The 27763-nt window shown below is 37.8% G+C and overlaps 2 protein-coding genes across 4 annotated transcripts in view; one reads left to right on the top strand and one right to left on the bottom strand.

Annotated features, from left to right (window-relative positions):
* LAMA1 (laminin subunit alpha 1) overlaps positions 1-17650 on the top strand; it is a 97564-nt gene extending 79914 nt beyond the window's left edge. Inside the window, exons 49-63 of the mRNA XM_085220807.1 lie at positions 637-787; positions 1916-2060; positions 2699-2840; positions 3870-3984; positions 4186-4356; positions 5031-5182; positions 5674-5859; positions 6337-6490; positions 7615-7727; positions 8753-8942; positions 10862-11020; positions 11996-12149; positions 12746-12879; positions 13962-14184; positions 17085-17650. Of these exons, the coding sequence (XP_085076933.1) occupies positions 637-787; positions 1916-2060; positions 2699-2840; positions 3870-3984; positions 4186-4356; positions 5031-5182; positions 5674-5859; positions 6337-6490; positions 7615-7727; positions 8753-8942; positions 10862-11020; positions 11996-12149; positions 12746-12879; positions 13962-14184; positions 17085-17245 (2350 nt within the window). The 3' untranslated portion in view covers positions 17246-17650. The remainder of the gene's footprint in view (positions 1-636; positions 788-1915; positions 2061-2698; positions 2841-3869; positions 3985-4185; positions 4357-5030; positions 5183-5673; positions 5860-6336; positions 6491-7614; positions 7728-8752; positions 8943-10861; positions 11021-11995; positions 12150-12745; positions 12880-13961; positions 14185-17084) is intronic.
* Positions 17651-18682: 1032 nt separating this feature from the next.
* ARHGAP28 (Rho GTPase activating protein 28) overlaps positions 18683-27763 on the bottom strand; it is a 74269-nt gene continuing 65188 nt past the window's right edge. For all 3 annotated transcript variants that reach the window (XM_003204978.5, XM_085220808.1, XM_085220809.1), the window contains 3 exons: positions 26065-26219; positions 25346-25410; positions 18683-22679 (listed from right to left, as the gene is read on the bottom strand). In XM_003204978.5, coding sequence (XP_003205026.4) covers positions 22588-22679; positions 25346-25410; positions 26065-26219 — 312 coding nt within the window. In that variant the 3' untranslated portion in view covers positions 18683-22587. The remainder of the gene's footprint in view (positions 22680-25345; positions 25411-26064; positions 26220-27763) is intronic.

A 27763-nucleotide genomic window follows, 5' to 3' on the forward strand; every position in this document is an offset into this window, starting at 1 on the left:
AAAATTGTTATTTTTTCAGTAACAGCGTAAAGTACTCTTATTAAAAGTCCATAGCAAAATTGTAGCCACTGAGCTTGCTACCATTCCTATAATCATTATGAAAGGAGATTGCAGTCAGTTCTATTTTTATATTTAAGGAATTGCAAAAAAATATGCTTGACTGTATTCCCTTTTGCAGAACATTTCATGTAGAAACAGCAGAGGGTGCTGCTTGATTGTATGTGACATTTCCAAGAAGTACTATAGTACAGGAAAAGAGGCTAATAGAAATTTATTATAAGTGCAATTACATAAAGCTTTTTTATAAATGTATGACATGTCTAAAGTTAGAGGCTGTCATAATTTCTTTCCCTTAAGGGATTGTTGTTTTCCTTTCATATATCATATATTTTTATCTTGTTTGCATCCTTCCCCATGGCTAAATTACTCTTGATATTCTATAATGAAAGTGGTCTTTGGCTGGGATCCTTCAGTTATTCATAACACCACGCTTCAAATTGCTTTTCACATTTCCTAATCACACTGCCTAGGGCCTGCACCATCTGATCAAACTTTTCTTATTTTATATTAAAATGACTGGAAGAACACAAATCCTCAGCTAACGTTTTAGCTTTTTTTTTTCCCCCCGTTCCATAGCCCACAGGATGAAGACACTTCATTTCATTTTGATGGCAGAGGATACTCAGTTGTTGAGAAGGCACTTCGCTCAACAGTGACTCAGATAATAATATTCTTCAGCACATTTTCACCTAATGGGCTACTCCTGTATCTTGCATCAAATGGCACTGTAAGGAAAAGGATCACTCTTAAGCTGTCAGAAACTGTGTTTAGATCACTTCATAATTCCTTACTTTCTCTTATGTCCACTTTCTATTTACATTTATTAAAACAAGTTATAATCTTTACACTGATTATCGCCTGTGATGGACGCCATGAGTAAAAGAACAAAAGACAGAGATCCTTAAGGTTACACCTTAGAACAAATATTAACGTGTAATGGAATATTTACATGCAATGAAAATAATTATTCATTTATTTCAATCCCGAGAGTAAAATTAAGGATAGTTTAACTAAAAACAAGATCAAGAAGCAGCAGGGACGACAAACTAGTTTTTTCTTTTTCCTGCTGGAGAAGCCTTGACAGGATGTAAAATCTTTTGGAACTGAACTTGCAGAAGAATATATTATTGAATAATCTTATTTGAATTAAATCCATGAGATGTGAATTCAGCAAACTGAAATAAAAAACTCAGCTTCCAATAGCAGCATAAACTAGTCCCATCTCCAGACCTTCACTGTCATGTCATGCAGTTTACCACCTACTTTTCCTGGAGGACAAAGCTTTGTTCAGATACAAATTGTTCTGGAGGCTCTACATAATTCATTTGATTCATTATGTACTCACTGCCTGAGTACATTGCACAGTGATACGTGACTTAAATTTTACAGTGTAGAGAGGGCACTTCTAGAATGAAGCAGACTTTTTTTTACTTCTGTTGATGTGAATAAACATGTAGAATCTATTTGCATCTTGCAGAAAGAACATTATATTGTTTGGTTATTATGCTAACAGTGAAATCAAATTACTCTCAATCAAAAACAAGAAAATCAATTGTGACATTTGTTATTTAAACTTTTGTCTGCTGAGCAATTCAGCTTGCTGATTCATTTAAGTAAGAATAACAATAAAACAAAACAAAGGATATAAATCTTTTTGTGGTATGTGGAATTTAATTTTCCTAAATATAGCAAAGATGAGCTTAAGAAATAGTCTATAGGAGTTACCAACCCTTTTTCATACACAAGGTCATACCTGCTAAATATGCATATTTCTGGAAGATTTTTGTTTCCTGTAATTGAATCGGGTTTTTGTTTTTTTTTTTCCTTTTTTTTTTTCTTTCTTTTTTCCTGCCAGAGAGATTTCTTGTCCCTTGAGCTTGTTGATGGCAAAGTGAGACTGGCTGTTGATCTAGGTTCAGGACCTCTTGCTCTGACAACAGAAAATCGTTACAACAATGGAACGTGGTATAAAATTTCATTCAGTCGGAACAAGAAGCAAGGTAAGCTACAGGCTGAATAAACAAGTCTCTGTCCATTTACAATCAGAAATATCTAGGGGTTCCAGAAGAAGCATCAGCACAACCAAATCTGGATGCTTACAGAATTTCTTTAGCTGCAACTTCTGCATTACTTCACTGAAGTAAGACAGGAGAAAGGCAGCAATGAAAATCTAGTGCTGGATTTGCCACATCTTATAAAGAACAGGAAGTGCAGCAGCTGCCAGAACACATGTATTAATAGCCCTTAAACAGTAAGAAATCTTTGTCTAAGTCTGTATATTAGGGAGCATGTGTTCTGCATTTTTTATAGTAAATTGTACAACAATTTTGGGGCCTATGATTGGAAAGTAATGCATTACAAGGGAAGTAATGCATTGCAAGTGATATATGTGAACAGCTATAACATATTCTCAAATATATCTTTTCCTGTAGACTTTTCCAGATTTGGTTTTGGCAGAGACAAATAAATGAGAATAGCAGAACAGCTGGAACTGCAGTATATGTACTCACTCTAATAATAAGATTGACTATATGCGTTTGACGCAATAAGTACATTTTCCTTTATTAGAAACAAGATTGCCAAAATGGAAGAATGCATGTTAGTATCCTTCTCTAGGTCTCTACTCTTTTCTTTGCAGGAATGCTGGCAGTCATGGATGCATATAACCTTAATTACAAAGAAACGAAGCAAGGAGAAGCACCTGGTGTTGCCTCAGACTTGAATCGCTCTGATAAGGACCCAATCTTCATTGGTGGGCTGCCGAGATCAAGGGCTGTGAGGTAAAGTGTGCATTCACTTCTCCTCCTTTGCTAAGACACCTGTAAGCAGAGAGAAGGACTTGAACAAAATCTGACATTCCGCTGATGTTAGTTGAAATCAGTGAAGTTTGAAGCCTTGCTTCAAACTTGGTTATTTGTTCCTCACCCTTAGGCTCTACCATGGGGCTTTTCACAATAGTTTGGGAAGAGAACTGTTTGTTTTCCCCTGCGTGGATGATTTCCACAGCAGCAGCTGCCGCAGCAGCCTGGAACAATGCTTCTCTGACCTTTACCTGTATGAGCCTTGTGCTTTCCAGCTGTCATTTATGGACAAAATTACACTTCAGGTTGAGAGTTCTACTTCAGAAAGGAATTCTTGTAATTCAGTTTTGAAACTTATAACAGGTGAGAACTAAACGTAGTTTTTTTTTTTTTTTAATCTGCACGTAGTTTATAGCTGGTCTCTAGTTAATACTTTCTATATTGTACATTCCTGCTGAGCTTGTAAAGTGGCCTCACAAACATGACTGAAAGAAAAACTAATTAAATTATCTGCATTTTCTTGACAGTGAGGTAAATTCTAGGACAATATTTATCTCTGTATATTTATTGCTCTCGGATGCAAACTTGAATCTTAGTTGGCACTGCAGCACGAGGGATTATGGCAGGAAAAGTTTACATTTTTCTGACTTAAATCTGGAACCAAACTATTGTTGTCCTCCAGATTTGAGAAGTGAAAAACAACTGCTACATTTACTCTCACACAAAAGCCATCATGTTTCAGCTGGAAATTCAACTGGGAGTTTTGGAAAATGGCCTGACCTGTCAACACAGCACTAACACTTACATGTTTCCATTTGAGTACAGTGCTATCTGATTCTTTTTCAGATTAGAAATACCATCTAATAAGAAACCCAAAATAGCCCCCTTTTTACTTACACTGGGCTGACTGTGTTCTTTTTTGTATTGAAGAGAGAGGAATCTTTTCTTCCAGGAGATTCCAAATGCTGTTCATTGGAAAAAAAAAAAAAGCCTTGTTTTGTCTTTCAGGAAAGGTCTTAATAGTAGGATGTATGTGGGATGCATCAAGAATCTGGAAATATCCCGTTCAACCTTTGACTTGCTTAGAAATTCATACGGAGTAAGAAAAGGCTGTGTATTGGAGGTAGGAGACTTGGAAGTTTTATGATCTGATTCTTAGTGTTGTTGAACAATGAATAGTAATGTTTATGAAGGAATATAGTGAGTTGAAATTGTCTTGTCTTGAAAAATTCTAGGCAAATTAATATATATTTGAAATTATTTTTTCTTACTGGGTACAACAGCAAGACAAAGTCAGTAATTATTTCTCTTATTTGTAAAATAGCCTATTCGTAGCGTGAACATCTTGAACAATGGATATATTGAGTTGGAACCTAAGTCCTTAAGTCCAGAATCAGAACTGATGGCAACTTTTGCTACAAAGAACAGCAATGGTATTATCCTTGCTGGACTTAGTAGGGGACTGGAGAAGCGACGACGCAGACAAGCACATTTGGCAAGTACTGAAAACAAACACTTTTTAGTTTTGTTTTTGTCATTTCTACTTCAAAATATCACATCAAATTTATGTGCCTGTAATTTGAAAAGAAAAGAAAAAAAGAAAAAAAAAGGGCCCTGAGCTCAGAGAGGGTAGAAGGACAAAGAGTACAGAGATTGTAGAAGGATGGAGGTAAAGGATCTGTTAGCAGAGAACAGTTGCAAAGATCCAGAGTAGTTTTTAAACAAACAAACAAACAAACCTGCACATGAAATAAATTGAAAATTATTTTCCACTTTTGTTAGTCAGAATTACTTACTGAAGCATTTGCAGTGAACGAAGAACTCATATCTGACTGGCTGTTCTAAAGCTCCTAGAAGTCAGTGTCGAAGTGTTAGCAGGAATGCTAACCTGCCCCTTTCTATTTCCTTCCTCTAAGCAGGGGTGTGTGTGGGTAAAAACAATCCCCTGGATTTTTACTGTGACCAGAGAAATTTTTCATGCCTTCTATTAGAAGGCTTTGCATTCTGTGAGATGCTGATACATGCCTACTAGTCTTTCTGTTTCATTACAGTTTGTTTAAAAGAAAGCTAGAGGTAAATTTTCCATACTATATTCTGTTTAAACAGTGATGAATGAGTAACAGAAAACTGAGTTGTAGTTAAAAAATAACTTTCTGATTAAATCCACAGCCCTTCTTTTCCATTATGCTGATTGATGGTCATCTTGCAGTGCATGTTAATGCTGGAGATAGAGCAAGTACTAGAAAAGTAATTGTTAGGTCTGCTAATGGAACATACAGTGATGGACAAGAACACTCTGTCATCCTAATTCGGAATAAGAGGTACATATGACTGCAAACAGTTCTACCTGTTTAATTATTGTATGCCCTTGTCAGATCACTGCAATCTTTGAGAAGCTGCCTTTGAGAGCTCATTAGGTGGAATAATCATGTTGTGTTTTTCTGCTTTTATTGGAGGTGTTCTGATTTATATGGTAATTGTATACAGCACACAGCCACTGATTAAATTGTATTTAAAAGCTCTCAAAATCTCCAGGCAGCTTGGCCACTTGAGTGAAGTATGCTTAATAGTATTAGAAAAAAATATAGCTGTCAAAATAATTTGGAAAGATACTCAACAAAACTCTAATCTATACTGTTAAAAATTATCTAAAGAAGATCTTCTAGTTTTTTTCTTCTGGGTGTTGAAGGAATTACTGAAGTTATGGAATCTTACTTCTTAAAACAGCATATTTCTTAGGATGAAAAGAATGTTTCTGATATGAAAATCCCTGAGGCCCTTGTTGAATGTTTTCTCTACTTTATCTTTTTAGAATCATAACTGTACAGGTGGATGAAAGTAATCCCTCAGAACTGAAGCTTGGTTCATCAGCAGAAATGAGCCCCATGAACATTTCCAACTTCTATGCTGGTGGCATCCCTGCAGGAGAGGGCTTCTTCGGGCTAAAAATGACTGGCTCCTTTTATGGCTGTATCAGCAATCTTATTTTTAACAAGGAGTAAGTCAGAGTGGTAACTTCCATGTTCTGGGAAATTGAACAGTAATTAGTGCTCTCCTGGCACTGTTAATTTGTCTTTTTTTTTTTTTTTAAACATAAGGCAAGTGTTATACTAATGACCTGGCATCATAACATGGAGAAAATGAATAGTGATTATTAATAGCTACATTTACAAATAACAGTAAACATGTCCTTAATGTATATATGGATGCTGCGCAAAGTACTGCTCTCTATTATGGTTTCATCTGTACTTATAGGTCCTTCCAAGAATGTTTTCTATTAATATTGTTATATGGGCAGTTATTTGCCTGTTTTTTTTGTTGTTGTTGTTGTTGGACTTGATGACTTTAGAGGTGTTTTTTCCCAATCTGAATTATGCTACAGTACTGTGAATCTTTCTGTTGTGAAAGACCTTGTGAAGTACTTTCCATGTTCTTGGGATTTCAGCTCTTAATATGTAGGTTTTTTAAAACACAGACTTTTGGATTTCACCACTTCCATGAAGTATGAACATGTGGATTTGGACAGCTGCTTTTTGTCAGAGAAGCCTAAAGCAGCCATACAGCTAGAAGACATGGAGGTTCAGGCTGAACTACCAGTTCCCATGAGGCCTCCTACAGATACAAAAAAAGTATGTATTACAACAAAGTTCTGTTGCTTCTTTTAGGAAAGTACTCAGGTGAAAGTTGCATTTGTAGCTTTGTGGAAAATTTTCAAAACAAGGACTGCATGTATTTTCTTCTTTTGTAGTATGTAGTAGGAGTAGTCCAGTGAATGCTGATTTGAATTATTTCCTGTGGGGAAAAAAAATATGAGATAAACTTGTGAAGCAGTCAGTTGGCTTTCTGAAAGGGAAATTTAGCTAGATTTATCATGGTTCAGGCAGTAACACTGAAAAGAAAAGTGGAATGATAATCTTTCAGCAGAAGGACTTGATGTTAACTATTATCTTCAGTAAGTTCTTGCCAAGGTAATTCCATGGCGAGATTTGTATTGGCTGAGCAATTTAGCATTTGCATTTTCCTGGTCACACAGATACAGTCTTTGGTCTGTATCAAGGGGGAGGCACAAACCATTATAGTGAGACACAGCACCTTGAATGCAGCTTGTATGGCACCTGTTTCCTCTCACAAACAGTCCCCGTTCCCAAGGCAGCATCACATTTTCCTTCTGCAGTTGCACATCTTCATGATGAAGTGTTTCCAGAGCATCTTGAAATCATTTTTGTGTAGCAAAAGAAAGCAGGATTTTATACATTTCTTACAACTGTGGCTATAAAAAGAAATAAGCTGCCCTTCTTAGAGCTAAAGTATGACTTTGGCTCATACTCTGTTACTCAGCTCTTCATTTCCTAAATCATAACAAAAATGTACATCTCCACTAAATGGGAAAATATTTCTGCTAAGTCCATAAGATTTTAACTGGGATTTTACTGTCTTCTAACATTTATTAGCAAAAGGGCTATCAATTGGGAGAAATGGTTAATGAATATATCTCAAACTATAAACATTTCTTAGAAGAAAAGATTGGTACTGTCCAGGAGACATAGCTTAATCATTAGAACTAGTCCTCTCTGAGCAAAATGACTTGGCTTGAAAGGGTTAGGAGTGTAGCAAATTGATATTACTGTATATTTTGTGGTTATTATGGGGCCCAGTTTTTCTTCTTACAAAGATCAGAATAAGCATTTTGCCATTCAGCACTGCTGGCAAGCAGCTGATACTGTACTTCTTAATAAAGTTCCTTCATTAACAGGTAGCTTGTGCAAAAGATGAGCTGCCTGGTCATGTTCAAGGTGCCCATCAGTTTGGACTTGCCAAAGGCAGCCACTTGACGCTGCACTTCAATCAGACTACTGTCAGGAAAAAGTGAGTATACCTTAATTGCACATGCATATAGTGTGTTATTCTCTAATGAACTACAAGAAGTGTGAGGGTGGCTTTCATGCAGAATCATGAATCATGAGCTTTGAAAATGGCCCTTACCTTAATTTCTGTGATTTCCTCATGGAAGAAAGTATCACAACTACTGCATCATAACGAAATGTCTCCCTCAGGTTTGTGGTCATGAGTTTATCAGAATTCTACATTTTTTTTCCCCCCCCGACTCCTTATTGGTCCCTGCTGCTTTGGGTGAGGCAGATAACATCTTACCCTCACTGGATTTCTGCAATTGTACCTTCCGCATCTGCTTCATTCCCAAGGTCACCAAAGGAGCTAAGACTACTAGGAAGAATCGCTCTGTAGAGACTAATCTGTGTTATGGTCTATGCCAGTCTCATTTTTTTTGAGGCCATCAAAACAAAGCTTGCAAGCCTAAGTTCTTTCAGCTTACAAAGCCTTTGTAAGCATAGGGAAAAGAATCCTTTCCTTTCCTTAGCCCTTACATTTTAACTACTGAATATAAGAACATTGCAGAGGTTTGATGCTATGCAGTCCTAACCTAGCATTTCTATAATATATAAGTTGCTTTTCCATTAATTACTTTTGGGGTTCCAGAGTGCAGAAATTACTCCTCTGTCTTTAGGCTTTCGTCTGTTCTCAGTCTGCCTATTTATATTCCAACAAACCTGGCTAAAAGTAATGAGATTTGTTCCTTCCTTGGGGCAGTAGGCTAGCCTGTAGTCATAAACAGCTGAGCCTGTCCCTCTTAAAACCTGGCTCACTGTATACTTTTCAGATTTCTAACAGATACAGCACTGATTTGTGTTATGAAGTACAGTATTGGTCATGCCTTCACAGAACACGATGCAAATTCTACTTTTCTGCACTTTGTAATAAAAAAAATGCTTTCATAAAGTTAAATTGGTTGAGGCTGTTCTCTACCTCCTGAGCATCTTTTTGTGAGTGCAGAATAAAATATGTATTATTAACACTGAGTTTTTATTGTCTAGGCTTTCTGTCCAGCTGAATCTCAGAACCTTTGCCTCCAGTGGCCTGATTTACTACATGGCTCACCAGAACCAAATTGATTATGCAGCCTTACAGCTTCATGGGGGACAGCTCTATTTTTCATTTGATTTAGGCAAGGGAAGAGCAGTAGCTTCTCACCCTGCCATTGTCAATGATGGAAAATGGCATACGGTAGGTAGTCACCAATTTTATACTCTGTTTTCTCTTCCCTGATGTAACTGGGATGTCTTTTCACTGCCTTTCCTGTATAATTTCAGTGTTGCAAGGGCAAACAGGTTTTAACTCAATCATGAAAACCATTCAGATCAATGCATAATTAATTCCTTTAAAAATTATCATTAGTAATGCATTGATTCCATCCTCCAAGATTCTGAAATTATTTAGGAGTAAAATAGTTCACCCATTGTGATAATAATGCATAATAGTCATCTTCACTGGAGAAGAAACCGAGAGGTCTAAAAATTCTGATCTTTTCCACAGCAAGCTTTCCACGCACTATGCTACCAAAGACTTGCAACTGAATGTGGGACAGGGTGAAACTGTGGCTGTAGAGTTTCTCCTTTCTCCCACTTACCACTTAATGCTTGAGTGCTAAAAGCGCTAATGTTAACAGGGAATCGCCCTGGATTGCGCAAAAAGAGAAAGGTAAATATTTTGAATCACTGGAGGCTGGAGGGAGAGTGTTTCGCATAAGGCAAGTTCTGGGAGGAATTATGGCTGTAGATTTCAAATAGCATGTAGCATGCAGAGCCTTCTGTAGAGAGGCTCTGTGTGACACTCCATCAGCCCAGTTCCTCTGAGCAACCCAGTGACTGTTGGCTCTGGCTTTCTTTGCAAGAAACATCTGTGATGTCCACTTAAGTTTTAAAAGCAGCTCACCACATTAGTTATCTTTAGGGCAGGTGAGGCTGACAGCATTCATCCTGCTAAGCTTCCCTTCGCTTGTTCGTATGTGAAGCCTTACCTCCAGGAAGTGGCTTCTGTGGGATAAAGTGATTGATGACCCAGAGCTGCCACTTTTCCTTGGTGCCTGGGGAATCAGCAGAGTTATTTTTGGTTTTCATATATAACAAGTAGAATAATAAACAACAAGAAGTACCAGAGAAAGAAAACGTGAACCTCTATTAGAGAGTTATAACAAAGATAAACTCTGCTGCCTACCCTGAAGGGAAGAACACTTCAGGATTTAAAGCTGTGTGTTTAAGATTAAGTATAGCTACATAAAAACTCATACTCACACTATCAACTTTATAAGAGATGAAAAGATTCTGTATGAGAGCTCGTCTTTCTTTACGACAAATGGCAAAAAAAAAAATGAACTTTAAACATTTTTTCTGAAATCAAGGCTGAGTCACACCTCTTCACAGCTGAGGATGACTACTGTACCATCAGTTGAAACTAGCATGCTTTCCTGCCAAAAGAAACACCTTTCTTTCCCTTTATACTCCTATCGCTGTACTTCTTTATCCCCTTACCAATCCAAATGTTTATGAAATCTCATGTGGAACCTGATTAGGATTCTGAGTGTGGCTGTGAGTAACTGGAGAAGAATAAATAGTTAGCTGACTTGAGATCAGTTATTATCTCAGCTGCAAGTGAATAATCATTTTCATGCAGAGAAGGCGCTGGATTATGAATGAACAAGGTAGAACTGGAAAGCTTTTTTGGTCATAGCAAACTCAGCACTGCCTATCATAAAACTATTTTAGGAGCGTGTACTCCAGAGAGCTGAGATGGCTCAGCTGGTGGGCAGCAAGTGTTGCAGACAAGCATAGATCTCTACTTTTCCAACTCAGTAACTTACTCATATCCTAAAGCAGTAAGCTAGTGATTTTAAATAGTAGTTGTTAAAACATTAAAAAAACGGGCACAGGGCAAAACATAATCATAGGCCCCTGGGGAAGCAGGAAAGCAGTTTAGGCTGCTCACTTGCATTCTGAAATGGCCTCAGCCTCTGTGAATTTCATGGGATTGACTTAGTATTATAGTGCATGCAAGCAATCTAACCTTTAATAATCGTATTTCTTCCTTGGCGAATGACAACTAGATAACTGACTCAGCTTATGTTTGCATATTCTCATTTTTTCCAGATAAGGACAGAATACGTTAAAAGAAAAGGTATCATCATTGTGGATGGACAAGAATTGGTATCAGTCAGTGCTCTGGGAGATGGCAGCACTTTGGATGTGGAGGGCAAGCTGTATGTGGGAGGACTCCCCTTAGACTACGTGGCGAAGAATCTTGGGAATGTAAGCTTTGGGGAGGGGTGAGGGGGGTTACTGTCTGACAGTATGAAATATTAGAATGGGTATACTGCATCAAACACATTTGGTTCAGTATCCTGTCTCTGACGGGCAAAAAACAACAAAGAAAGAAACAACAAATGACTCTTCACTAAATAAATCTTTCTGGCTTTCTATGGTTTAGTGATTCTAGCTAGAGCTGGAACCTTGTGTTTTATTAATAGCCCTTAATGGGTTTTCTTTTTTTCTATCAACCTCTTTGTTGAAAACAGATAAACAATATAAATTCTCATGTTCAATAGAAGAGAAAAATATGACCTAAAACCTCAGAAATTTTATAACCTAAATCCTGTTGGATTCACATAGAAATTAAATACCTTAAATATCTCCAAAAGGCTGCCTTTAGCTGTTTGAGATTAAAGCATACTTTTTAAGCATGCTTTTAGAAGGTATTTTTTGTCACTGTCCTCCTTGTGCTACCCACTATCGTAAGGAGGATTCTGGTGTTGATAGCTGTGTTTCTCAATTCTGATTATGCTTTCTTCACCCTTGCTTTTTAATTGCATAGTAGGGATAATTTTGAATATGCAATTACTAAAAAGGATAGTGAGAAATTCTAACTAATCTTATTGCTGGATGGAACTCTGTTGATCCATACTTGGAAAGAACCTTAGAAAATCGTGATATGAATTTGCTAAAATGTATTTGAAGTGTCTTTATCTGTTGGGTTTATCCCTTCTTAAATTTAAGAAAATACAATTCTTTCTGTACATTATGGAGAGCATATATTGTGTTCCTTTGTAAGACACTGTGTGCATTTTCAACCTTATAAAAGTAAATGTAATAAATAAAAATATAATTATGTAAATATTTTAGATCCGGCTGTGTTTTGTTGTTAATTTACAGTAACCTCAGGTGAATTACTAAGACCATAGCAGCAGTTTTTATTATGCATTAATTCCTGCATTTTGGTATGTCTAGGTGACTCACAGTATTCCTGCCTGCATTGGCAGTATGACGATTAACAGCAAGCAACTGGACAAGGAGAGCCCTGTCTCCATCTTTGCTGTGAATAAATGCTATGCAACAGTGCAGGATGGCACATTCTTTGATGGAAGTGGTTTTGCTGCTCTTGGTAAGTGTCATTAGATGGAAGCAGTATCTTAGTGAATTAGTGCCAATGAAAACATATCTGTTTTAGTCCTTGTTGGAAGTATACATAGTTAACATGCCCTGCATACATATTTCTGGGGCCTTTCAATCCATGCTCCCCAAAGTGGCCATTTTTGCATAGGGTCAAAGAGCTGATGACTGGGGAAAGAAGGAGACCTCTTTCTTTTGCAGCAGTCATGTTCATAGAATTAGGCTGAGTTCTGTTAACGTGTATGGAGACAAAAGATGCAGGGGAATTGTGAAGTAATATGAAGGACTACATTTGTTTAAACTCTTGACTCTTTCCCCAGCAAATGAGATAAAATGTTTTAAATCTAAATGAAAGTAATGGAACATATTTGGGAATGTTACTTTTCCAGTCTAAAATGTGAATTTTGATTTTGGATAATTTACTTTGGAAAAATTTTGGAATTTAGTTTGGAAAAACAGAGTTTCTGCAAAATCCTTTTCCAGTACAGTAATTAGTGTGCTTTTTAGGTCTTTTGATAACCACATATGAGTGCTTCTTTGAATTGTGAGTTACAGTTCTTTCATTAGAAGCTTATAACTTCTTTTCAGTCAGAGAAGGTTACAAAGTCCGGTCTGATGTGAACATCACGCTTGAGTTTCGTACTACAGCCATGCATGGGGTTCTCCTTGGAATCAGTAGCGCTAAAGTTGATGCCATTGGATTGGAGATTGTAAATGGCAAGGTAGGCTGCCCTGTGATGGCATACTCATTTCACAAGGCTTGTTAAAAGTGGAAGGGTTGAATGGTTGGGTACCACTAAAGAGTCACCACTGAAATGGAGGTGATAGAGGCAAAATGTCACAACCAAATCCCTGCAGAACTAGTATGGGACAGACTGTAAGTATCAAAGCTTGTCATCATAACATGATAAAATGTGGGTTTAGCAGAAGTCACTGGAATTTTCTGCCTTTGCTGTTGTTGTAATTCATGTTAGTGTGAAGCCACTGTACTAGATATCTTGTATGTTAGATTGAATATATTCCTTTCTTGCTGTGTAATACTTTTTCTGCCATAGAGCTGAACTTGTCCTTGTTAAGCAAATTCTCCCATGTGAAAAACACCCTGCTTTGTAGTCTCTTCTCCAATATTCATGAGCAGTATCCTGGACAATTAACTCTCTCTCTCTAAATCCATTGGTCATTATGCTCCATAAGCATTTTAACAATCAATACATAGTGCGCCACTCATCTCCTGCAGAAAAAGTATGTATTTGATTGCTCTTAAGTATTTGCTTTCCACAGAAAGAGCTCATTTTTTATTCAATACTTCCTAGTTATAGTGTTAAATACGACTATTTCTATAGAAGATACTTTTTCTTTTCATATTTACGTATTAATTCATATCACAGAATTCTAGAAATGTCTACTGCTTTGAAAAAGAAAGGGAAGAAATAAATAAATACACATATTGGTAGAAGTAATTACTTATGGTTCATTCCCTTCAGCTAGATACAGCAGATCTTCTTTCAAACCTTATGTCTCTGTTTCTATGAGAAAATTACATTATTGTATTTGTTGGAAACATTGAAATTCTACGTGCACAAACCTTGCCACAGATCATTGCATGGATGGATCTAAGTCTTTAGATTTCAAATATAATTCAATTAAGGATTCACACTCTATCAAAGCAAACATTAGCTATGCATAATTAGCAAACATTTATAAAATGGAAATATCTGCACCAGTATGATTGTGCTTTTATCTAGATAAATTAGTTCATCTATTCTCACTTCATATCTTTATTGTCATCTGGCTGTTTATGCAGGTTTTATTCCATGTCAACAATGGAGCCGGCAGAATAACAGCTACGTATGAACCAGGAGTTGCAAACAGTTTATGTGATGGAAAATGGCACAAGCTTCAAGCAAACACAAGCAAATATCGTATTTCACTGATAATTGATGGGAATTTGGTTCAAACTGATAATCCCCACATTCAGTCAACATCTGCAGATACAAACAATCCCATTTATGTTGGAGGTTATCCTGGTAGGTACAATAATATTTCTTTTTCCTTCTCTCCCTTCTGTGTACTTTCTTTCCTAAGAATCATCCCTCTGTCCTCCATATCATGAGTTCATGACTGAGTGATAGATCTTAGTTACCATTTTCCATGTTGTTACTGAGACCACAGTGTATTAATGGTTGCATTCTATCATGGTGTAGGAGTTCATTCAGCTGTTGAGTGGGTTGCAGAGATGAACTGAATGATTTCACTTTCCTACATTAACCTGCTCCTTAATTTCTGAGAAGGATTACTTCTGTGCTTCCGTGTAGTTTGTCTTTTATAGTATCCCTGAGGATTCACAACATCCCTACCTGTATATGCTCAGGTGCAGTTCACTTTTCCCTTTGCATTCAGAATGGCTTATGTTGGAAGGGATCTCAGAGATCATCTAGTTACAGCCTCCCTGCTACCCTCTAGATCAGGCTGCCCAGGGCTCCATCCAACCTGGCCTTAAATGCCTGTAGGGATGGGGCATCCAGAATTTCTCTTTGCAACCTGATCCAGTGCCTCACCACTCTCTGAATAAAAAATTTCTTCTTAACACCTAAGCAAAAAGTTTAAAGACATTCCCCTCTTGTTCTACCATTATCAGACTGTAAAACTTTGATCTCCCTCCTTCTTGTAAGTCCCCTCAGGTACTGGAAGATCACAATGAAGTCTCCCCGAAGCCTTCTCCAAGATAAACAAGCCCAACTCCCTCAACATTCCTTCATAGTAGAGGTGCTCCAGCCCTCTGATCATCTTTTGGCTTTCCTCTGGACCCACTCCAACAGCTCCACATCCTTTCTGTGGGCCCCAGCTTAGACACAGTACTCCAGATGGAGCCTCACATGGGCAGAGCAGAGAGGGGCAATCCCCTCTCGTTCCCTGCTGGCCACCACTCCTTTGATGCAGCTCAGGATGCAGTTGGCCTTGCAGCTTTTTGTTGACTCATATCCAGCTTTTTGTGTCTCAGGATTCCGCAAGTCCTTTTCTCAGTGAGTTCTTCTCCCAGTGCGTACTCATACCTCCCACTTGGTCTTGTTAAACCTCATTAGGTTCTCATGTAGCTTCTTTTTGAGCATGTCTAAGTCCAGCTGGATAGTGTCTCTCCATTCTACTGTGTCAACTGCACCACTTAGCATGGTGTTGTCAGCAAACTTGCTAAAAGTATGCTCAATCCCACTGTCTATGTCATCAATAAAGATGCTGAAGAGCACTGGTCCCATGATGGGCCCCAGGAGCAGACCTTTTCTAACTGACCAGCACCTGAACATAAAGCTCTTGACAACAAACCATGATCATCCAACCAGTTATTTATTCATCTGGTAGCACAGCCTTCAAATCTACATCTCTCCAATTTAGAGATAAGAATGTGATGCCAGACCATGTCAAAAGTCTTTCACATGTTCAGGCACACAACATCAGTTGCCCTTCCTAGGTCTACGGATGTCATCACTCCACTGTAGAAGGTCTCCAGACTGGTCAGACATGATCTGCCCTTGGTGAAGCCATGCTGACTGTCTTGGATCACCTCCTCATCTTGTGTATTCCTCAACATCTCTTCCAAGAGGACCTGTTCCATGAAGTTCCCATGCATGGACATAGGCTCATTGGCCTGTAGTTCCCCATGTCTTTGTTTCTCCCTTTCTTGAAGATGGGAGTGATGTTTTCCATTCATCTAAGAAAAGTTTCAATAATAATACTTTTCCCTAAGTACAATTTTCTGCTTTATTTTTGCTACTTTTTCATGTCAGGGCTATGCAGGCAGAAGTCACGTTGCAGCAGAAGCACATACATCCCCTTTGCATGTTTTCTTCTAATAAACTGTTTATCTATCATACAATGATGGTAATAGAAAAAGATAGTTACACAGAAATTATATAACTGGAATACTTTTAAATTTTTATAATTCATTTGCCAATAATTTGAGCTAAGACAATTTATTTATTAGGACAGCTGAATTTGGATCATTGTGAGCTTAATCTTTCTGCACTCACATACAAATGTATTTATTTATAGCCTTTTAAGAATTGCATCACTGAGTAGGCTTTGTATGATTTTGAATATCCTGTACCTTTAAACATATCATCACATGCCCACGTAAATTTGTCTTTGAAACAGCTGTTACCATTTTTTTTCAATTTAGTCCATTTATGTGAAAAGAGAGAGATGAAGTCTGAAGGGTGAACTCACTTTTAAATGTTTGGAAAGCTTCAGGGACAATAGCTTAAAATGGTACAGAGTCTTCTGCTGGACAAGGTTTATGAAAAATGAATTAATGCTAATTAAGTGGATCTTGATTAGTATAGGTCTTGCTTGAATACCAAAGTAGTCTTACCAGCATTTTGTGAACCTTTTTGTAAAATAGGGTAACATGATGATAATTATTATTTCAGTACTTCATCCCAAAAGAATAAAGTTCACTGAGAAGAGAGAAACTCTTTAGTTATGTGCTGCAGAAGTGTAGAGTGAGATGTTTCACAGGTTGTACAGTAAAAAGAGTTGAAATCTATACCAACCTCATGTTTGATTTGCCAGGAGAGTCATGGCTATGTATAACTCAGCTATTGCTGACGGTTTCAATTTTTACTTGAAAAGCATCTATGTAGAATGGCTTTTCCCTCTCTTTTCCCTGCTCTCATTTTCCATTTTCCCTTGAGGCAAAATAGTCCTGCAAACTCTGCGTAAGTTATACCAGTGTATGGCTCATGCTTGAAGGCACCAGTACCCATCTATTTAGGATACCCTAGATCATTCAAACGTGATTAGAACTTGGAGCTCATCTGTTATCATTTTTCTATCTCATTTGAGAGGGGAAGCAATTAAATAATAACCTGGATCTTTGTGTTGTGTCAGTTCTCTGGAAGTAGATTCTACATAGTTCATGTTTGTTTTTCAGGTGATGTGAAACAGAACTGTCTCACAAGCAAGAGCTCATTCCATGGCTGTCTGAGGAACCTCGTGCTAATCAGGGGCCAACAGGCTGAATTGTTTGACTTCAGCAGAGCTTTTGACCTGCGTGGAGTCTTTCCTCATTCCTGCCCCGGAGCTCAGCAATGAACTGAATAAGGCCTGTCAGGGTTAGACAGGGTTTTTTTGTTTATCAGTTGCTTTTCATTCTCATTTCATAATGGAAAGATTTTTTTTTTTCCCTTTTTTTGTGTGAGAGCCTGCATCTCTTTGATCTTCTGATTGTTTTTCAACTCAGGTCATCCTTTTTTAGTCAGAAACTCTATGTCTGTATTTAACTAGAATTTTTCTAAATAACAAATACCTCTACTACAATATTTAGTGGCATTAATTGAATATTTCTCTTTTGGGAATTTTTATTAATCGGTGTTTACAATATGTGTTCTCTTGATTACTTGACAGTATTTCATTTTATTGTGTGTTGGTCATTTTATGAACAGGTAATAATGTTGAGCCACATAATAAAACTACAATAAACTGCATTATTTCGTGTAATTCAGTTGTCCATATATTTTATTCAGAAGAAAAAGAGTCGTAAGGTTGTGAAGTGAAAAGTACAAGTGGATTGAGTCCAGCAGAGGGAGCAGGAGACTAAGGACATAATTTTGAAGGTATCAGATTCAGAGTCCAATGAAGAGAATTTTCTTATTTATAGTTTCTATAGTAGCTCTTATCCCTTTTCCTTCTTCTCCAGTCCTCCTGGCCCTCAGTAGCTACACTGTTGAGGAGGAATATGTTCCTGTTTATGCTTTCATTTGAGCGGCATTTCTATAGCGCAGAGAATGTGAAATAATGTGTGGGTGAAGAAACTGTTGGGGTCTGGTTTAGCAACAGCTGTGTACTTTGGCAGTGAGAACTAACACATATCTTCTGGGAAAACAGTATTTCTTACAAGGCAGAGGGAAACATCTTTGATTCCCTTTGATTCCTATTTTGCAGGCCAGCAAGCAGGTCTGAATTTTCCTGTCATATCTGCCTCCATTTCAAACATGAGGCTTCCAGTAGTTGTGCTTGAGCCAGTTTTGGGGGATGCACACTCAGTCTGACTCAAGTAACAACATCTTGTCATCGATTGACTGGACCACTGAGCGGTGCTGAAACACGTCTGGTACTTGAGGATGGATCTGTAATAATGTTCCTTATGAGTCACTTCCCTCTCTATTTTGTTTTTGAACCAGCAGGATTTTTGCTCACAACTTGAGCTTTTAGTAAGCATTTTTACAATTCCTTCTAAAGTGAATTTTGATCTACTTATATCATAGTAATTTAAAAAAATACTGGCTCAAATAAACCTGAGTTATCAATGATTTCAGTGAAGCAGGATTCCAAGCAGTGTCATCTTGTTCCTTGCTTTGGCATAGATAAGAGGAGCTCCTGGTACAAAGAGGTGTGCCATTTAAGCAGCTATGGATGTAGTGTTCAGGCACTGTAACAATACCATTGCCCTTAGAACAGATTTGCCTGCCATTTTTGCAATCTCTGTCTCCTGCTTCTGTCAAAAAATCATGTGTTTTAACTTCAAGGAGATTTTTTTGTTGGTACTGTTTTTATTTCTGACATGAATACAAATACAATGGACACATTCTCTGTACAAGTACACTAATATGTGGGCTTACATCAACAAGACACGTAACATTATAAAAAGGACTGTAAGGAAAACATACATGCAGACATTTTGCTTTGCTTAGTGGCATTGCATTGTTTTCCAGAGGAGACAGACATTAAAAGAAAGCCATTGAAAAATAAAAACTGAAACACTGTTTGTGTTGTTGTCTGTTAACCCCAAGATGTGATCTAATAAGGTTCATATTACAAGCAGTCATCGAGGCAGAATGGTTTGTATAGTTTTGTCCATACCCTCGAATATTCTTTTTAATATATAGAGGTTATTTCCAACTCTTGTCCCCTATAGCAAGAAACATTTTATCTATGTAAAAGACTAATACAGAGGTATAATTAATAATAGAAAGCTTTGGAATATTAAATCTCTAAGCCAAAATATTGCTCCTGGAAAATGGAAAGTGAGGTAGTTTTTATTAGATGCAGATGCGGACACATTTGCACACGTGAACCTATCTGCATGAACAGGTGAGAGCATTCCAGTTTGCTTCCAATACATATTTCTTGTAGTACTCTGTATGTGTGGACAAATGAAATGCTGTCTTTCTAGAACCATGGAATATATAAATTGAAGTATATAAATGTTTGAGGCATTTTTGGAATTTGTTGAATAAGTTTCTTCCTCCTTGCTGTCACATTCTGATTTATAGCTTTCACATACATTGCTTTTTTTAGGTGACAATATTATCACATCTCTGTTTTTAATTTAACTACTGCTAGGAGGAGCAAAATTCCAGGCTTCCCTGTCAAATCTAAGGCCAAAAGTTGAAACCACATTTAAAAATACTGGTGAGAGTGTTTGCTTTGCTGCATATTAATTCAAGTTAGTGTACCACACCAATATGACACAACTTAATGTTTAACAATATTAACCGCAGTACACAAGGATCATTAAGTTCATTTGTATCAAAAAAGTATTGTGCCATTCTGTTTCAGCAACCGCAGGTGTTTGGTCATGCTGTAGTACTTTGGATACTGCTTGGAGAGTCGAGGTTATCTGCTAATGTGCATATCTTAGGAAGTTACAGGCAACCTTAGTATAAAACAAGGGTTCACAGAATGTATTTCATTCCCTCAGATTTGTCTTTCTGAAGTTGCAAAGTGATAAAAGGTGAAAGTTTTCTAATAATCCCTTGTATTCAGTGCAGAGAACAATGATATTTAAGATACATTTTTGATGAAGACCTCATTTCAGGTCCAGAATGCACAGATACTCTACTTTTTCTTTCCATGCACAGAACTGAGAACAAACTGAGAACATGAGCTGAATGGGAAGATGCTGAAAGTCAGTGTGTTTGTCTGAAGATGGTACTATAGAAAGAGTTACCTTGTTTGCCATTACAAATTCTTTACCTAATGTTCAGACTTTCCATATAGTCATAAAAGCTTTTTTGTTGGTTTTAAATACAATGATGCTTAGCATTTATGTTACGCTCTTTGTTTTCAAGGTACTTTCCATATAAAATCCCTTTGCTGCGTTTGTCGTTCCTATATGGGTATTTATAATTCTTGCTCTGCTAGTGAAGCTGTTTGGCTGTGTCTGAGAGCAGAATTTCACTCCAACTAATTCTCATATTACCTTTACATGGAAAAGTACTCATCCTGTAGTAAAGCTAAAAAAAGGAGGGCAGCACAGCAGAAAAGATTGTCCGTGATTGCAGAGGGGAACTAACTGGAATCAGAAAAAAAGCACACAACAAAACATTAATTTCTAAGCCTATGAGCAAACCACAGTTCTACTCTCTCTCTCTCTCTCGTATACTTAAATTAAATAGTTGTCAAAACAAGTAGTGCATTTTATAACAAAACTGTCCTAGTCTTAGCCTGGCTGCAACTATGCACCCATTAGTGTTATGAAAAAGAAAACAAAAACAATGGGAAGTTAAAAATTATACACATTTTAAAGTAGACAAAAAACCCAACAACACTTCTAAATTTCATATTTTATCTAAAGAAGAAAAAACAGAAAGGCAGGATCTGCCCTCTGTAGACATTGTTGCTGGTAAGAGTGCAGATTAGATGTTGATTTCTTTTACTGAACACTAATTCATCACTGCAGATCCCAATTTGCTTTGAACCAGAAATAGTTTCTCAAATGAGACAATCGTCATCATCATGCAGCTTCAGCAGCTTGTCACAACCTACAGGGTTTCTCTATGACACAGTATACTCTATGTTCACCTAGAAGACTTGGTTCAGAAGGCTTTTACACTGCTAGTTGGTACCTGAGGCGTCAGCTTCAACCTCATCTGTGTGTCCAGATCGTGAACAGTACTAGCTGGTCACAGCGGGTGAATTCACTGTGCAACACATCTGTGTGATGATGGTAACACTGAAGTGCATTTGAAGATGTTCCCATTCTTTCGATAAGACAAAGATGAAAAAGTATCTGCTGTTTTACAGAGACTTGTGTATTTCCTACTCAACAAACATACTTTATTTACATAAAGTATAGCCCAGAACCAGATGGTTGGGTGAAGAAGAGTGCTTACCCTAGTGACTGGCTGCCAACTAGGCATCCTTATATTTGCTACTCTATACTGTCAATGCAGTTAGAACCCACTGTTCTCTTGTCACTCTACATGTTTTCAAGGATTGCATGCAACCAGCAAAAGTAGCTGCAGTTTACTATGTATCTGTAGAAACCCTAGCACAACTGGCCCTGGTTTGACTGTGGCCTTAAGGCCCCCATTGTGAAGCATTTAAATAAGAGTATTAAAACCCTGCACTCATTGGAAGCTTTTTCTCTGTGCTGTGTCATACAAGATCTGGATGAAGATCTTTTTTCCTCAATGCAACCGAATAGTATAAAAATTGCTTACATATTGAAGTTAAAATAAAAGAAAAATCATTAGGTTACAAATTAAGAAACTATAACATTTAATGAAAAAGATGGTGTCCGCAAGTGGCACCATTAACACATAACTCATAGTGTGGCATTACACAGACTTAAATCTGAGCATATAAGGTAAAAGATGAAGCCAGAAAATATGTCTTCTCACCTACCATTCATCTCCTGAAGCTTGCACGTAAGACAGGGGAAGGACGGAGACAATGGTTTGTGGTGCTACAAATGCACACAGTAACAAGATCCAGACACATGGTTCCAGAAGACTGATAGTAATAGATACAGTGGTACTACATAAAGCGGTACAGCTGTCTACACAGTAGTTCTTCCCCTTGCTTCCCTCCCTCCCCAAGCACCAGGTACTGATGAGGAGTGATTGAGAGATATAAATAGTGCAGTAACGCACTCTGCACAGGTTTACTTTCAGCAGAAATGTTTGATATTGTTGCGTGGTTCCTTCTTGGCATTGCTGCAGGTTGAGATCCTCTATTTTGCGCTTGACAGATACCTTCTCCTTGAATGTCTTTGTTATGCCTCTGTGTTACATTGTGATCGGTAGCGTTTCATGCATCCTTGGATGCCACTGGATTATTTCCTCCCGCAGAATCCATATTCCAATGCCAGGTCAGGAAACAAAGAACTCCATGTGTGATGGGCTATCTTCTGTGCCTCCGTACCTTGGTCTGTCCTCCTCAACTCCTGGGCCAACTCTAGCACAAGCACAATCCATAGGAAAGCATAACTGATGTGCGGCATTGAAATGGTCCAGGAACTGGAGTGATAATTCCTAATATCAAAAGTAGTACATGATGAACATCTGTAGGACAGTACGGTAGAAAGGAATGATATCCTGTAGGCAGCTACCATTTTGTTTTCATCACTGACAAAAGGTGAGAGCTTCTTCAAATGACAGGCATCACAGCTGTCCATTTGGCCTTTGTCCAGTATGCTACAGCCTTGTGCTTCAGCTTGCTTTTGGTTTTATCACCCATTCTGCCTGAGGATTTGCATGGTAAACATCTAAAATGTATGCATCTGGATCCAAACAGTGCTGACCTGAAACAAAAATTGAAAGCCACAAGTCATATCATGTTTTGAGTGCACTTGGTGAATAGGATAAAGCTACGTTAAAATATCCTTTAGTGAATCTCCAACATGCAAAAAGTGCATTTAGTACCCAGCTAGTGTCTTGCCTGGCTACGGAGAGCAGCCTGAGTAAATGCGCCAGTGATTTTGCTTGATTTGATTCATAATTCACTTCCACTTTCATGCAGGATGCTTTGCATTACTGAATTCTGGATGTGGCATTTAGTCAAATGTTAAACAAATATTACAGTTTCTCTATAACCATTAACAACACTGTTACTGCTACTGGGCTGGAATTAAAACTCTGACTTAGCTTCTGCTCTATTTTTAAATGCTCAAAATGTTGTTCCACAAAATTTATGTTTTTATCCACATAGGAACTTGCAAGATGAATGCAGACTACAACAAAATTTTTGAGTTTCAAAGTCTAGAGATTGAAGGTTTCTTTCAGTAGGTGGAAAATTGTAGGAAGACAGGAATTGTCTTTGCTACGTTTCCCACAATTTGCTTTTCACATAGAAAGAAGTGTTTGGTGCTTGTTAATTGGATAATAAGGGAATAAACCCTTGAGTTAAGTTGATATTGGATTTATGCTGGGTGATGCAGACATTTAAGTATTGAGGTTATGCTGCTGTGACACGAAGGATTATAGTAAAATTTTTGTCCAGTTACTTAAAATGCCATTAGGATCCTAATGATTTATAAAGTAAAACTTTATAAAGGAATTAATGCACCACCAGTTTTTTAAGGTACCTTGGAACATCTAAGAGTATAAAAATCATATTAAAATAGCATATAAATTAAATGTTCAGATTTCTTTTTCTGCAAGAGCATATTAGAAATACTTGAGGCAGATTATAGTAACAAAAAGAGAACAGATAAAAAGCTTACTGGGTTTGCTGCAAAACTCCAGAGAAGGGATCTCCAGAAAAGATCCTTTCCTACTGGTAGTCAGCTCTTAAATGGGTATAAGAGAGGTGGAGCCAGGCTCCACCCCTTCTGGCAGCTTAGGTGAATTGCCTTCACCTGTGCTCCTGTGGATGACTCATTGCTTGCCTCATGTGATCAATCAGAGGTTCAGGCTGTGATTCACCAGTTCCCATACATGTATTCTGTAATAATTTTACAGAGATTTTTTAGAAATGACCGGCTGTAGATTGGACAGAGAGGAACCTTATGAGCTTCAACAAGGGTGAAAGCAGTGTTCTACACCTGGAAAGGAATAACTGCATACATCAGTACAGACTGGAGGCTGACCTGATGGAAAGGAGCTCTGCAGAAAAGGAACTGGGTGTGCTGGTGAATGATAGGTTGGCTGTGAGCCAGCAGTGTGTCCTTGTGGCCAAGAACCAATGGCATCTTGGGGTGTTAAGAGTGCGGCTGACAGGTCAAGGGTGGTGATCCTCCCTTTCTGCTCTGCCCTGCTGAGGCCACATCTGGGGTACAGTGTCCAGTTCTGGGCTGCTCAGTTCAAGAAAGACAAGACAACTTCCAGCAAGAGTCTAGCAGAGGGCCACAGAGATGATTTAGGGGGCTGGAGCATCTCCTTCTGAGAAAAGGCTGAGACACCTGGGACTGTTCTGTCCGGAAAAAAGTAAGCTGAGGAGGGATATTATCAATTGTTATAAATACCTAAAGGGATATATTCAGTGGATGGGGCCAGGTTTTTTTTTACTGTGATGTGCAGCGACAGAACAAGGGGAAATGGGCACCAACTGGAACACAGGAAGTTCCGCTTGAACATGAGGAAGAAGTTCTTTACTCTGAGGTTGACAGAGAGCTGGAACAGCTGCCCAGAGCAATTGTGGAATCTCTTTCCCTGGAAGTATTCAAGATCTGCCTGGCCATGTTCCTGTGCAACCTGCTGTAGGGAACTGCTTTAGCAGGGGTTGGCTGAGTCATTTCCAGAGGTCCCTTCCAACCTCTGCAAATTTCATGGCTCTGTGATTCTGGAAATCTAGAAGAACTGAGTTTCATCAAACAGCTGATTAAAGACTGAGAGAATCCAGAATTTCAGTATGAAAAGAGAAAGGAGAGGGGCAGGACTGTTCAATATAAAATTAAAATCTGTTTTTTCATCCTTAGGCCAGGAACCCATGTGGCAAGTCACTGTTGTTATTACAGAAATGTCACTGCATGCAACACAGAACAACTCACTACTGCAAGGAATTTACAATATAAATAAAGTACATGTATGAATACAAATATATTAGACCCATATAGGCAGAGGTTGAATTCTCAATTCTGTGTTTTTATCTGTAAGAAGTTAACACTTAAATGCAATGAGAAAAAAAGGAAAAAAACAGTGAGAGAGGTAAAATGTATTTGTAAGAGGCAAATCAAGAAGCTCTTAACCATGGAAAATGCTCAGTTGTGAGTGCAAGAGAGGTAAATGAAAGGTCAGATGAGATTGGCAGGGCTGCAGGAGGGTCCTGCTGGGATCTTGCCACCACATCACCCCATTCCGTGGGGTGCCTCTCCAGCCAGCAGGCATTGTTACATCAATTTTATGAGACTTTGGATCAGCTTTTCTGCAGATGGGCAGGAGAGAACCAGCTGTGTGAAAATAGCACTGATCTGGGGTGTTTTAGAAGCCTAAGGACATTCGGAGTCAAATTTTCAAATAGGAGACCTACCTATATTTCCTCCAACTTCATGTAAACTTTGGATCTGGCTTCTCACATTCTGTGACAATCCACGGCTAGGAGAGAAAAAAAGTGTTTTTTTTTTTTTTTTTTTTTTTTTTTTATTTTTGTGTGTGTTATAGCTACTGCCTATCAATTGCCACTTATATTAAGCAGAAATTGATATTTTTTCCCTCTTCTCACGAACTTACTTATCAAAAGCAAGGACTTCAATCAAACTGAGCAGAATATATCTGCTGTAGAGGTATTTTACAGTGCAGAGTTAACATACTTTCTATTACACTATTGTTTATTTGCAGAACAGATTAATGCAATAATGTCTAAAGACTGCAAGAAGGACTTTCAAATGCAATTTGCCATTTCCCATAGCAGTTAATAATTATCACTCTACATAAACAAAACCATGAATGTTTTATGGGCAGATATAAGACAACTTTGTATTCTTGATGTGGCATGCCTATAAAATGTATGTTTCTGGTAGTGGCATAACAGAGGACAGGCTGATTCTGTGTGGGAGCCAATTATTAAGTAGAATATAAAGAAGAAAATCAATGGTTAAAATTTCTTTGACTGACGTAACCATAAATTAGCAATTTTGAATTGTAAAAAGAATTCTTGCAACACAATGAATCTCTGAGAAGAGGACAATCTATTCGTTAATGGTTCTGGCATTATTATTCAGAAAAAACAAAATGTTCTGTTTTACCCACCTGTTTTCACAGTGGAATCGAGCCAGGATGTCTTTGGCTTTTGTTTGGCTGTTGAGTTGAATTGCCATAGAGACTTTTGAATGCAGTGGTGCATAAACTCTTATTACCCCCTCAGGTATGTCAGACTGCAGGTATGGGGGAAAAGTGACAGCTCCCTAAAGTCAAAATTTAGCAGAGTAAGTCTGAGGCACATATAATTGTAACTCCATTCAGAAGCAACTCTGCAACTCTTTAGATACTGCTTGCAAAAATTGCTGTTAGGGATTCACTCAATTATTTAAAAAAATGCATTTACAAACATACAATTATACATTTATAGGTACAATATAGTAAGATACAACAGAAAGACAAAAATGACTTAGTAAGCATCACTTAATCCCATTAATTTTAGTTATTTGCAATAATAGTTTGAGTCAAGTTGTTATCTGAGATTTTTTAAAGTAGTTCTGTTAACACTGGCAGTGGGCTAACAGCTTAATTAAAAATACATAAAAATGTACTTCCATTTGAAGATGGAATTCTCTTAGGCATGAAAAAAAAGTAGTTGTTTCCACGTTCTAGAACTTCAGCTAGATCAAAGTTTATGTACAGTAAAATATTGAAGTAGCATATGGTTTCTGTTAATTTGCAATTTGACCTTGTGTAGGGTTCAAACAACCATCTATGAATTTTATGCACTCTTCTATGATTAATGGCAGATAAATCAATTAGCAATGTTTGCATTCCAGTCCTAATCCAGTTAATACCAAGCTGAGCAGAGCACAATTGTCTCTCCAGTCTCTGTAATTTAGGACATCTGAGACCCAGGCTTTGTGTTAAGTGCTCTCAAAATTCAACTCAGTTATGCAAACAGAGTTTTCCTCCAATTTACCTTTCATAATTCAGCTACCTGACATGGTTAGTTTCCTTTTTATTAGATGCAAAGTCAATTACTGTGATCAATGGATTTATGTTTCTAAAGGTTCAGGGCTGCAGTAATGGATGCTCCTTAGAAGCTCTCACTGTTCTTGCTCCAAACTGAAGATAGTTTTTGACACAGAGCAGCCTATACCAACATTTTAAACAAATACCTACATCTGCCTCTGCATAAACATATGTCCTTCCCGAAGTACATTTCAGTCAGTGCTAGAAAATGAGTTCTTCAAAAAGTTGATTTAGCATGGATTCACCATTCATAACATATCCTTTCTCTTTCCATTTTACCCAGATGTTTTCTTCTGCAGTTTATCTTTTGTCTGTGTTAGGTTTCTTCTCTATTTCTTGCCATTTCTTAACATCACTACTTCCTACTCTGTTTTTTCTTCTTTTTCTTCCACCCTATTCTTCAATATCTGCAGGCACCTCTACCAGTTCCTTGATTACTCTTCTAATTAACCAATCTCCATTCTTTCAAATGACCATGAAAAGACATAAAGGCTTTCTGTGTGGACTAATTGCTGTGTTGTCTGATTTGCACGGTACACCTAACCTGTATGTTCATCCCAGGTCCTGTCTATTGAAGCAGCATTCATCAAATTGAACTCCATATGCAGTCAATGGAGAAAAGCTGGTGGCTTTAAGACTTCCAGAAGATCTTTGTATCAGACTTTCCTAAGCCTGAGCTGGATTTAGAGCTCTGAAAATCCTCCACTGTGTCCCCCTCTCACCACTGACTGTGGTGAACACCAGCAAAGACCTGAAGCCAACTATTTTGTCAGAT

This window comes from Meleagris gallopavo, chromosome 3, assembly GCF_905368555.1.
Source record: "Meleagris gallopavo chromosome 3, MGAL_WU_HG_1.1, whole genome shotgun sequence".
NCBI lineage: Eukaryota > Metazoa > Chordata > Aves > Galliformes > Phasianidae > Meleagris > Meleagris gallopavo.